The following is a 13,403-nucleotide window of genomic DNA, read 5'->3' as shown; positions in this document are numbered from 1 at the left end:
TCCTTGCAAATTTTGGATATTAACTCCTTATCATATATGTGGTTCACAAATGTTTTTTTCCCATTCCATGGGTTTTCATTCAGTTGGTTGTTTCCTTTGCTGTGCAGAAGCTTTTTAGTTTGACATAGTTCCGCTTATTTATTTTTGCTTCCGTTGCCTTTGTTTTTGGTGTCAAAGCCAGAAAAAAAAAAATCACTGCCAACACTAATATCAGGGAGCTTACCCCTTATACATTCTTCTAGGAGTTTTATGGTTTCGGGTCCTATATTCAAGTATTTAGTCTACTTTGAGTTGACTTCTGTGTATGGTATAAAACAGGGCTCCAGCTTGATTCTTCTGCATGTGGCTATCCAGTTTTCCCAGCATCATTTATCAAAGAGACTATCCTTTCTTCATTGTGCATTCTTGGCACCTATATTGAAAATTAGTTGCTCACATATGCATGCATTTACTTCTGAGTTCTCTATTCTGTTCTGTTGATTCATGTGTCTGTTTCTATGCTACTACCATACCATTTTGATTACTATAGTTTTGTAATATAATTTGAAACCAGCAAGTGTGATGCCTCCAGCTCTGTTCTTTTTCATGATTGCTTTGGCAATCTACCTCCCAGGTGGTGGTGAGGGTCTGTGATCAGTGCACCTGAAGGAAGAACATGCAATTGAAATGAGTGGTCCTCAGGAGCTGGACTTTAGCCATGGCCTCGCTGTTACTCTCTTCTTCTGTTTTAGTTCTTATTTTTCTTATTTTTATGTATTATTTTTTTGTTTTGAGAGAATGTGAGCAGGAGAGGGGCCAACGGGGAGGGAGAGAGAGAATCTTAAGCAGGCTCCACGCCCAGCACGGAGCCCGACACAAGGCTCAATCTCATGAATCATGAGATCATGACCTTAGCCACAATCAGAAGTCAGACGCTTAGCCAACTGAGCCACCAGGTGCCCCTCTCTTCTTCTGTTTTAGATCCATATGCTCATGTCTCCTTCCTCCATCGAAGCAAAACCACTGAGATCATCCACTCAACTCTGAATCCCACATGGGACCAAACGATTATATTTGATGAAATTGAAATCTATGGGGAGCCCCAGACAGTCCTACAGAACCCACCCAAAGTTGTCATTGAACTTTTTGACAATGACCAAGTGGTAGGTAATTTAGAATTTCTAAGATGGCGTGGGGAATAATGGAAGTTTATAGGGATATTTGTTGGGGAATTTAAGGATTGTTTGTTTCTCTAGGGCAAAGATGAATTTTTAGGACGAAGCTTGTGCTCCCCTCTGGTAAAGCTAAACTCAGAAATGGATATCACGCCCAAACTTCTCTGGCACCCCTTAAAGAATGGAGACAAAGCCTGTGGGGACGTCCTTGTAACCGCAGAACTGATTCTGAGGCACAAGGTACTTACTGAGTTCTCACTTACATATTCTTTCATAGCAACTGCTTAAAATGCTTGTTAACAACCCGCGACACCATTCCCTTGAACTAAAGAGAGGCGCTGACATTTCCATGCTTGTTTTACAGGATGGCTCCAACCTTCCCATCCTTCCCTCACAAAGGGCGCCAAATCTATACATGGTTCCCCAGGGGATCAGACCTGTGGTCCAGCTCACTGCCATTGAGGTATGCAGCTCCCTAAGTTTTATGGATCAAGTCAAATGACATAGCGACAGAACTGGAATCCTTCACCTGGGAAATGAAATCTTGTCACCTGTTCTCTTGCTGTGTCCAACTTCCTAAAGCATTTGTCCAAAAATCTGAAATATTCATGGACATAGAAGGCTTGTTGAAACAAGAAGAACAGGTCAATTCCGGCCTTACTGAGGGAATTTGGGGTTCTCATTTACTAGGATCCAGGAGATTTCTGAGTTTCCCGTGTCCACTGGAGAGCTGGGAGAGGGAAGGCAGACAAAGAGCAGTGTGTGTGTGTGTGTATGTGTGTGTGTGTGCGCGCACGTGTGCACAGAGAGCAGGAGACTCAAGAGGGGACTCAAGGTGGAGAGAGGCATGGGGGTAACAGGAAATGCTGACATGCCAGACAATCAGGGCAGACACAGGCTGATGGAGCTAACAGGTAGCTTGATGGACTGTGTCTGGTCCATTCTCAAGTTCTCTTCCTTGATGTTACCTTGAGATTTCCATTCTCAAGCTGTCTTGGTAAGAGTTTCCAGAGACCAAACAGATGGCTTTAAACAACAGCTATCATTTTTGAATGCTTACATGTCAGACGCTGTGTTAAGAAGTTTACACTTGATCCTCGGGATGACCCTGTGGTAGATAATGCTGTCAGTCCTGTTTGCAGATGAGACATAGGTTACTAACTTGCCTGGGTTCACAGCCAGGATTTGATTCCTGCACTCTTCACTGCTCTGCTTTTTAGCAGCTCAGGCAGAGGAAAAGGGGCAAAACCACTTTCTCTGCATGACCTACAGGCTTTCCAGAATAAGAGTCTCAGAGATTTTAGGCAAATCTCCACCAGTCAACCTTAAAGAATTTCTCAGTTATTAAGGAAGAATGTTTCCTTTGAATATTATTTTTAATATACTGGGTTTTCTTTCTATCTCTTTATATTGTTTTCTTAGATTCTAGCTTGGGGCTTAAGAAATATGAAGAACTACCAGATGGCTTCTATCACATCCCCCAGCCTCATTGTGGAGTGTGGAGGGGAAAGGGTAGAATCAGTGGTGATCAAAAACCTTAAGAAGACACCCAACTTCCCAAGTTCTGTTCTCTTCATGAAAGTGGTACAGTATCAAGATTGTAATAGTCCATGTGTGTTGAGTACCTGAGTTTTATCTGAAATATGGAGATATATATATATATATAATCACACACACACACACACACACACACACACACACACACACACAAAGTTTATATATTTCCAAACTCTGACAGCAAATAGAAAAACCTTGCCTTGGATTCAGCTTGCCAGTGACTTTTGTCCCTTAGACTCTCATACCATAGTGATGATTTCTTGAAGCTTTAGACATCCCCAGTGATACAGAAATATTTATGAGAATACGTATTTCTAGAATAAACTTTTCATCTGCTCAGCTACCAGGTTCAGGCTTTGGGTCAGTCCCCTGAGGGCAGAATACTAACCCTCAGTCCTGCCCTTGCAAGTGTGTATGGACTGGAAGCCTCCAGACAGGCACTGGCTGGCTGGGGAAGGGCAGGTGCAGAGCCCATTTGGGGCAGTGGGGCCATGCCCTAACAGCCCGTGACTGCGCCCCTCCTCCAGGTGCTTCTGGAAGGCACCCACCTTGCTCCACGGGTTGTTAGGAATATGGGACAGTGTCAGATCCGGTTCACGGCCCTCCATCATAGGACCCCATAGGAGCAAGAAGAGGTCACCCAGTCCTCCTGCTTTTAAAGCAGTTAAATCCTTATCCTACTGTACTATATCAAAGAGATAAAATCAAGGCATTTCCTTGGCTTTGATGGAGTAGAAAGCCCAGGACCCTCACATTCCTTTTCTCTCCCTAGTCATTTGGTGTCGCTAGCACACCATTCTCAAACTCTAGGGTCCCGTGATTTAACCTGGGCTTTTACAGATGAAGAAACTGAGGCCTAGAGAGGGGGACACCTTATTCAGGTCCTGCAAGTGAGTGTCAGGCCACACCTTCTGTGCGGCAGTGGGTATGTGGAGAGGCGACAGCAGCAGCCCTGGGTGCCGGCTGCCTTCATACTCCCTGCCTTTTGTCTTTGCTCTCACCCTGCAAGACAGGCATTTTTCACTCCTTAAACACCCACTGTAGCGGAAACCCAGAAGATAAGTAATTTACACCAGGGACATAGCTGGCAAGTAGGCGGCCAGAGTTTGGACTTAGGTTCCTCCGGCTGCAAAACCCGTCCTCCTCCCCCCTGCAATGTGCAGATGGAGTGCCACCTGGGTGCTGCAAGCCCGAATCCAATCGGGAAGTGATTGCCCCAGGCCACTTCACCCACCCTTGCCTGCTCCCCAGCCCCTCCCCCACCCCCCACGTTCTAGTCTGAATCTAGTCTCAGTCGGCAGGAGAAAAGCCACTCAGTCAACCCCAACTTCGATTCCTTTGCAAGGCCAGAGATGGAAATGTATCTGAACCACATACCAGGCAGACCCCAAGACCAGCCCCTGATTCCCTAATCAGGCAATGTCATCGAGGCCACCAAATTCCACACGGAAGAACAGGAGGAGTCGAGGAAAACTGAGCATTCCATTCGGACACCGAACTTCCAAGACTAAAAGATTCCCAAGCCACAGTTATTTCCCTTGGAGATTCAGTTTGATCTCAGTTACTTTTAAATGCTGAGTCTGCATCCTGTGACTGGGCACTGAGACCCTATTCTAAGCAGTTCACATACATCAATTAAACAACCCTCCTATTACTGAGGAGATAACTGGGGCTTTGAAAAGTTGCCTGAGGCCAAGCGACTCCTAGTAGCAGAGCCAGGATTTGACCCCAGGCAGTCTGGCTCAGCTCCCGTCCTCAAGCACTATGCTGTTTGCCTAGCACATAAAATTCCTGAACTACGTACTGTGAGTCCCCAGGGCTATACCAATCAGGCAAAAAGTCTGGGTTGGTCCCTTTGGGAGAATTTACTGGGCAGTTCTGCTACAGAAGAAGTGACACCTACCTCTGTGAATCCCCAGTTCTTGCCCAAGGAAGAATTGTACATGCCTCCGCTGGTGATCAAGGTCATTGACCACAGGCAGTTTGGGCGGAAGCCTGTCGTTGGGCAGTGCACCATCGACCGCCTGGACCGCTTTCGCTGCGACCCTTATGCGGGAAAGGAGGATCTTGTGCCACAGCTAAAAGGTAAAATTCACGTCTATAAATATCCCTTTGGGTTTTTCATGTGAGATCTGATTAAATCTTCACAGACCTCCTCAAGATAAAAAATATTCATGCAGATGAAGAACTCATTTGATATCCAGTGGGCTATGTAACTTTCCCAAGGTGCTATAGTTAGTAGGTGGTAAAGTTAGATTTGAATTCCCACCTTGTTTGGGTGGGGGGGCGGCATCCAGCGCCCAAACTGTTACCTTCTGAAGTAACCTATCCCTGGCTGAACATAAGCTGTCTCTTCGGGAGATGTTAAGTGCTTCATAGTGTTTTCATGTAGTCAAGCAGAGAAGACAAACAAGGAAATGAGTAGTTGCAGTCAGTGTGATAAATGCTTTGAGCAAGAAATACAGCGGTCCCCTCCTGAGCAGTGAAGCGGGGTGGGGGGGAGGATTTTCATTTCGAATTGGTTTCTGTCTGTCGTCTTCATGAGCGCATCCCGTTATCGCAATGTCATTGGAAAGATACTATTTCATTGTTATATCCGCGGAGGAAAAGCTGGGGACTTGTCTGCCGTAGGTCACGTGATTCGTAGGTAAATGATAGTGGGGCATGGTGCTGACCTTAGGGCTCCAAATAAATAACAGCTAATGAATAGCATTTTGCTATTGCCCATTCAATAATGACTTGTTTTTAGCTTACTGTGTGCCAGGGTCCGTGTTAGGGGTTGGGGAGTGGGTCAGCATAGTTCCAGGGACCCTGGCTTCATGAGATTAGACGCCGTGGGGAACTATCACACATTCATTCAGCTGATCGTCGGTGCCTCAAGACTGAAACAGATGTCTTCTGTTTAAGCAGCTGTCCTGCTAACCAGTTCTATTTAATCTTCCAGAAGGTTTGGTATTGATTTGACAGAGCATCTGAAACTCATCTGTTTCAGCATCCTATAGCCCTGATTCAGAGAAGAGGCTAAAATAAAATCCACAATCACACGTGGGCAAAAATAAACCTACATGAGTTTATCCAGAAATTTCCCATGCCAAGCATTTTGTGTTGAATTGATAGTACCTAAAATAGCAACTTTTTTTATAGCAACAAGGATTACTATAACTGCAGCATTGTTTAATTTGGGGTTACTCAATGGAGAGAAACCATTGTCCTAGCATTGCCCCTGCTGCTTTCATGAGACAAAGTTCTTTGATCCAAATACGTGAAATCACAAATTCTGCAATCTTTCTCTGCATTGTTGGTGTCTATGGGAGTGTGGACTTGTTGGTGTCTATGGGGCGGGGGGGGGGGGGCGGGGGGGGCGGGGGAGGCGGGCAGGATGGGGCTCAGGCAGAGGTCTCCTGGTTAGTGACTCTGTAATTAATGTGAAATATGGTCAAGGTTTCAGAGAACTCTTCAAAAAGGAAAATCCGTAAGGAGTATGGGGTGGGCAAAGCATAATGTTCCCAAGACTAGAATCTGGTACTTTCTTAAAACCAAAAATAGAGTAAGAGTTGAGGAATGTAATTGGCTGGCCTAGTGTCAGAAGCATACAGAATAGCTTTCCTCCTGTCCTTGAGGCTTTGTTTACGTGAGGCTGGTACAGCAGAGAACTGCTAAGAAGGAGCTTGCATACAGTTGTGTTCCCGCACACCTACCCAACTGGCTGTCACGTCCTGTGTTGTAGCTGGCAGAAGTTTTGGGGGGAGCCTGTTTTGGAAATGTAGAGACTGCTGGTAGGGATGGGGGTGCTGCGTGGATATAGAATGAGCTGGCACAGCAAGTGGAGGATCGCAGATGTTCAGTAAATGTCACTCTCCCTGTCTCCCCAGTGTCCCCCTAATCCTTTCCCATTTCATTGAGCATTTACTCTGCCCTGGGCGCTGGCGTGTTAAGACACAAGCTCTGGGGTCAGACAGCCCTAGGTCATCTACTTCCACTTCCTACTGGCTGTTTAACCTGAAGCGAGTAACTTGGATTCTCTTAGCCTCAATTCGTTTTTTAATCTTTATAATGGGGATAATGGTGCATATTCTACAGGATTATTGAGGGATTAAATGAGATAAAGTACGTAAAAGGCTTAGTCCACTCCCTGGCACGTGGTATGTACCTAAAATATGTGTCCTCCCTCCCCTGCTTTTGGTCCTACACGGGTGGGTTAAACAGAAAGTTCTTTTGGCTTTGCAGTTTGTTCTGTCTGGGTGCTGGCCTCCCATTGAATGTCTGACTGCCCAATGCCGTCTTCCATAAAGGGTAGACATACTCCTCACCCACACCCGTGCCCTAGGCTGAGGCTTCACTGGAAGCAAACCTGGTGAGCCCAGGGGCTACCCCTGAGCCCTTGCACTAATCCCAAAATCCAGAGCCACAAATACAGTTGATCCTTGAACAACGCAGGGGTTAGGAGCACTGACCTTCATGCAGTCAGAAATCCATGTACAACTTTGACTCCCCTAAAGCTTAACTACTAATAGCCTCATGTTGACCAGAAGCCTTAAATACCAATAACATAAACAGTCCATTAACACATTTTTTTGTATGTTGTATATTTTATACACTGTATTCTTACAATAAAGTAAGCTAGAGAAAAGAAGACATTAGGAAAATCATAAGGGGTCCCTGGGTGGCTCAGTCAGTGAAGCTTCTGACTTCAGCTCAGGTCATGATCTCGCGGTTGTGAGTTCAAGCCCCGTGTCGGGCTCTGTGCTGACAGCTCAGAGCCTGGAACCTGCTTCACATTCTGTGTCTCCCTCTCTCTCTCTGCCCTTCCCCCGCTCATGTTCTGTCTCTCTCTCAAAAAATAAACATTAAAAATTAAAAAAAAAATACAATCATAAGGAAAATAAAATATATTTACAGTACCATAGTGCATTAAAAAAATTCCACACATAAGTGGACCTGCACAGTTCAAACCCGTGTTGTTCCGGGTCAGCCGTATTCTGGGAATTGCATAAAACCAGGGTGACGCCTCTTCCCTGTGCTCCCACCGTGGGAACCGGAGCCGAATGAGCCGCCTGCAGCTTCAGGCCTGAAATGTGCAACTGTTTGCCCTGCTTTGCTTTGCTGTGTCTTGGGAACAGATTCTAAGAAGCTGAAGCTCCTTCCGATGTGAGTTTCCTTCTCCGCTCATGTCCTCTAGAGACATTGGTCTTTCTTGATACAATTGAACCGTTCTTTTTTGAGCACTTCCTGTGTACAGGCACTGGGCTAATTGTCCAAGACAAGAGAAAATGTCTAAACCTACATCACGTTTTGGGAAAAGTGATGAGTTACTGGGTCACCGTCTCCATTCAGGGATGGTCCTGTACACTCAGTGAGTCCTACCCATGAGTAAAGTCTACTTTCCACTGTGGCTGCTGAACTTGAACTTCAACTAGAATGTTCAGTACTGTTTTCTTCCTAAGTATCTTGGGTGAGAAATTGTCTGTCTTGCAGCCTCCCTTCTGTCTACCCCACCCTGCCGGGACGTCATTATTGAAATAGAAGACACCAAACCACTACTGGCTTCAAAGGTAGGTTTCAGAACTGATCATCGGATAATATCAGTTTTATTTTCCAGGTGCCTAGGCATTGGGCGAATTCAGGCAAACTGCCATTCAATGCAATTAAAATAATAATAACCAAGCCAATTTATGGAGGTAGAATAAAGAATCTGAATCTTACACTCATCAGTAATTAAATGACGTTGTGTAGATTAATGTCCTCTACCCTGGGTCACCCGGGATACTTAAAATAATACCCAGGACCAGGCCCCACCCTCCAAGAGGAAGAGGGACCTAGTAAACATCAGTATGTTAAAAAATCTCTCCAAGCGCTTCTAATGTGCAGGCAGGTCTGAGAACCATTGGTGTGAACAGTCTGAATGATACCATTTGCTAGAAAGAGAAATTTCAGGAAGTGGTTTGTAGCACTGAACATTCCAAAGAAGGGGTGCATGCATGAAGTAGAAATGTCATGGATTTTTAATGACCCTATTTGCCCGTGTGTGGGTTATCTAAGATTTTTATATTCACTGTGGTTTTGAGGTGAAGAAATTGGTGGAAATGCTCACTCAGGAGCCTATTTTAGAACCATTGCAGCCAATTCTACAAGAAGGAAAGGGAGGGTGGGGGGAAGAAAGGTCTCAGTCCAGAAAAAAGAAAACATCAAATATCTCCCTGTTTGTGTTGGCATTTAGGATGGACTTTCACAGCATGTTTTAATGTGCAAACTGGCCAAAAAATGCACATGATTGCACTTTAATATATTATGTCCATAAACAGTGCCTTTTAAAAAATTCACTTCCTTCCCACTTCATTAAGCTCACTAACAACTGGACCATATGAAATGTGGTCTCCACAGCCAGCTCTGTATCGCAGTGCATTTGATTCTGTTCCCTGGGAATCCTCCACAGTCATAAATGACAATATCAAATCTGCGAAACACCACATTTGCTTTGCAAACGACCTCACATATTCCCACCAAAACAGTGGTGGCCTAGGGAGAAATTAAGTACTGTATACTTAAGAACCTTGATTGATAATACATTTTCACAACAGCCCAGGAAAAAGGCAGTTTTAGATCCTGTTCTGTAACCTGTCTCCAGTTTTCTTACTTTCCATCGCCAAACAATTCTTATTCGTGCCTGCTGTGTCCTCGGTAGCCCTACATATGGGGGATCAAGAAGAATCAAGGCCAATCTATGCTGATATTGTCACTCATTTCGTAACAGTAGTTGACGGATGACTGGGCTACTGGAACAACACATTGTGAAAGGTTAGTTTACATCCTAGAATCTGAGTTGCAGCGGAACAGGATTGGAGGTGGTAGCACTCGGAACCACCATTGTTCAGTGCCCCCCGCCCCCCATCTGAGGTTTCACTTTCCCTGCAGTCGACTACTGTCCCAAAACACACGGTCCTCCTTCTGTCAGAAGGGCAATAGTAGCCTGACACTGTGTCACAGCCCCTACATCACTCACCTCACCCGTCTCATCACTTAGGCATGTTATCATCTCGCATCATCAGAAGGGTGAGTTCAGTACAATAAGATATTTTGAAAGAGAGACTATAGCCGCAAAACTTATTACAGTATATTGTTATAATTGTTCTATTTAATTATTAGTTATTGTTGATCTCTCACTGTGCCTGATTTATACATTAAACTTTATCATAGGTATGTGTATATAGGAAAAAGCGTAATATATACAAGGTTCAATTCCACCCGCAGTTTCAGGCATCCACTAAAGGTCTTGGGACGTATGCTCCGCTGATAAGTGGGGACCTACTATACTGTACATGACTTTAATCAGCTTGTTCTGCTAACACCTAGCTGAGGCACACTGTGTTAGGAAAGGCCGGTTGGAATCTCCCCTCAAAAACTGACTCCACCCATTCATTAGGGAAGACAGTACACATCTCGGCAAAGGCAAATGAATGAAGTTGAGCTTTGGAAGAGCAAATAATAACAACTTTGCTGATGTCCTATATTACATGTACATGATGTGCGTGCATTACATGTACATGTGATATATGTGTAATGTATGTCCGTTACCACTAATCTGGGTAAATTGAGAGAGTAAGTCAAAACTAACTGCTGTTGATGTGAGCTGGAGGCTAGGGCTTTGGGTAACTGTCCTGTGCTCACAGAAACTCACACCGTTGCCCTGTGAGATCTCTGGGAGTTCCTTTTTATTTATTTTTTTAATTTTAATGTTTATTTTTGAGAGAGAGAGAGTGCGAGCAGGGGAGGGGCAGAGAGAGGGGGAGACGCAGAATCCAAAGCAGGCTCCAGGCTCAAGCTGTCAGCACAGAGCCCGACATGGGGCTTGAACTCACAAACCATGAGATCATGACCTGAGCCAAAGATTCTTAAGCGACTGAGCCATCCAGGTGCCCCGGATCTCTGGGAGTTCTTAAATGGGCTCAGCATTACCACAAGAAAGGTGGTGCCTGGGGCAAATTGGTAAGTGCTAGCCGGATAACATGGGCATTCCTACATGGCCATTTCAACAATTACCTTCCAATTCCAGTGTTTAAGCAGTATGTCAACAGCACTCAGCAAAATGGCTTCTCCAACGACAGTGCATGTATGTATGATGAGAAAATGCATGAAGCTGCTTGGGACCATGGGGACCTTGGTCTAAAGACTTGAATTCTCCTTTCAGATTCCTTCTAATACTAGATTTTGGAGTGAAAGGTGATCTTTAAGCAAATGTGATTGTTTGAAGCCCGGGGAGATTCTTGCCATGCAGATACCATAAAGCAAGCTTCTTGAGATGCTCGCATCCCTTTTCCACATGAACTCCTGAGTAAATGGGCGTGAATAAATTCTCCCATATTAATCCTAACTTTTAAAACCAGACATTTGTTTTGAGTCATGCTTTGTAAACCATGAACTATTCTCTTCTTGGAAATGATTTCAAATAGCTAAAAATAGATGTGAATAAACAGACTTTAAAAATCTTTTTAAAAAATTCAGGAACCATTCAGAACGTGAATGTACTTTTGGCATAAGTCCCTCTCTCCAAAATCTCAATCTGGCTGCGATTTAACCTTTAATCCTGCTTTGGTATGAATCTAATATAACAAACTGTTACATCTGTCTATCTCTCTGCCTCTCTTGGCAATGCTGTGTACTGAATAAACGCCAATCAGAAAACACCAAGGGGCACTTAACAGAGGAAGCCCTGTGGCCGCCTCATACAACAGCTGCAGGAAGGGCCTATAATGAGGAGCTACTGTCTCCTCACATAAGAAATCAAGTTAGGATTTCAGAAAGGGGGTCTAGATAGCAGTTCCTCAGACTGCCCCTGAAGGTGAACTTGGGTGACAACCAGCAGGCACGGAAAGAAAACTCAAGCCCAGCATCCGAGCTCACCATTCCCTCATCTCTTGGATGCACCCTGAGATCAGGGGTGGATTCTCCATGCAGAAGCTCAGATGGAAGCATTTGACCATGAGAAACTTGACATCTTCGAACAGTGTTGATGGACGCATCTGTATTTGGTGCTGTAACAGAGGCATGGGGAAAAAGCAAGGAAAGGCAGCTACATGATGATGTTGCAGCCATGCTAGACATGATTTTCCCCTGACAGGAGTTTTTGAAGGGATAAGAATAAGGCCAATTTGGGGAATACTTTAGGAGCTAAGTGAAATGAAAGGTTAGGGGCAGACTGATGAGTGGCCACACTTCCATGCACCCCCATCCCTCCCGTCTTGTGACCACTGTGCTGGCAGACAATGAGATTATCTAACCCTTGAGAACATGGGATGTGGGTGGCTACCTCCAACCCTTCCATTTTAATACTATTTGTAACTCATGTGCACGTTTTCAGAGAAGAAACCAGGAAGGTGTGTTTAATTATGAGATCATCTTGAATACGTTAAATAATCCATCAAAATGTTGATCATCTAAAGCATGCATGAAAATTAATTTCTCCTTCTCTCTTTCTCTTTAAACCTGATGCTCATGGGGTCTCCATATCTGTGTGACCTGACACGGTTTGCCCTCTTCCTGTGCATATATGTGATAAACAGCTGACAGAAAAGGTAACTATTGTACACACTTTGCTAGATTTAAGATTCATTTTAGATTTTCTGCCTATAGCTGATATGTAAAGAAACTTTTTAAAATCCAGGCTTAGTTTACTGACTATAAAGGGGAAATAATTCTGTATAGTGTGTGTGTGTGTGTGTGTGTGTGTGTGTGTGTGTGTGTTTGCATGTCTATGGTACACAGAAAGGAAATAGCTTTTCTTGAGTGTTCCTTCCCTGCCCCTACCCAGACTAAGAGTCTATGTTACAGGTGACACTGTTTTTTTTCCCCCCAGCAAGATCACTCTTTCCCAGGTATATTAAAATAAACAATGGGTGGGTCTGATGAGGCTCTATTCTTGTTAAAAATTTGAGTAGAACTTATAGCAGCCTTTAATAAACTATAGGCTTCTGCAGTTTTAAATTGTTGTACAAGTGACTCTGATATGCTATCCCCTCTGCCCAACCAAGAGCCACCCGTCTAAACCAGAGGTTCTGAACACTGGCCGCACAATGGGATCGCCTGTGGAATTTAAGAAAACATTCCTGAATGCCCAGGACTCCCCCAGGCTGATTGAATTAGAAACCCCAAGGACAGGTTGGGAGCCACTTGTCTAAATGACCCATAATGCCTCCCTACTGTGTTTTACATTTTATCATTTTTAAAGCTCTTTCTCCTAATGATCTTTTTTGATTTCCAAAACAACTCTCTGAAGTAGATGGAGACAGGTAGTGCTCTTACCCACTCGGTGGATGAAGAAATTGATGCTCAGAGATGTTGGATAACTTGCCCAAGCCGATGTGGCTTATAATGTGAGAGTACAGCTTATCACGTAAAGGATGGGACTGGAATTAGAACCAGTTTTTCCACCTCTCAGCTTAGCTTTGTTTTATAATGCATTGCTGGCTATAAGGACTAAAGAAATGAAATAGTGGAAAACATATAAGGGAAGTTTTATCTAATTAATTTGTATATATAAATATCAAGTCAACAGGCTAAAAAAGTAAAATCAGACTAATGAATATATTGTGTCTATAGGCTGTAAGAAATCATCTAGGGGCACCTGGGTAGCTCAGCAGGTTGAGCGTCTGACTCTTGATTTCGGCTGGGTCATTCATGATCCCAGGGTTGTGGGAT

The 13,403-nt window shown here is 44.2% G+C and overlaps 1 protein-coding gene across 6 annotated transcripts in view; it reads left to right on the top strand.

Moving 5' to 3' along the window:
* The window catches only part of MYOF (myoferlin), a 153,246-nt gene that overhangs the window by 113,342 nt on the left and 26,501 nt on the right, over positions 1 to 13,403 (top strand). For 3 of the 6 annotated variants that reach the window (XR_005793567.1, XM_040485881.1, XM_040485880.1), the window contains 8 exons: positions 961 to 1,142; positions 1,236 to 1,394; positions 1,519 to 1,617; positions 2,577 to 2,738; positions 4,631 to 4,796; positions 8,187 to 8,263; positions 10,762 to 10,818; positions 12,269 to 12,280. Coding sequence is in view for 5 of the 6 variants with exons in the window: in XM_040485881.1 (XP_040341815.1) it covers positions 961 to 1,142; positions 1,236 to 1,394; positions 1,519 to 1,617; positions 2,577 to 2,738; positions 4,631 to 4,796; positions 8,187 to 8,263; positions 10,762 to 10,818; positions 12,269 to 12,280 (914 nt within the window). In the remaining variant the exon portion in view is untranslated. The remainder of the gene's footprint in view (positions 1 to 960; positions 1,143 to 1,235; positions 1,395 to 1,518; positions 1,618 to 2,576; positions 2,739 to 4,630; positions 4,797 to 8,186; positions 8,264 to 10,761; positions 10,819 to 12,268; positions 12,281 to 13,403) is intronic. The other 3 variants (XM_040485884.1, XM_040485882.1, XM_040485883.1) reach the window with 2 other exon arrangements.

Source organism: Herpailurus yagouaroundi, unplaced genomic scaffold, assembly GCF_014898765.1.
Source record: "Herpailurus yagouaroundi ecotype Mexico unplaced genomic scaffold, PumYag 163, whole genome shotgun sequence".
Taxonomy (NCBI): Eukaryota; Metazoa; Chordata; class Mammalia; order Carnivora; family Felidae; genus Herpailurus; species Herpailurus yagouaroundi.
Note: the sequence above shows the minus strand (reverse complement) of the source record. Positions and strands in the feature narration are given on the sequence as shown.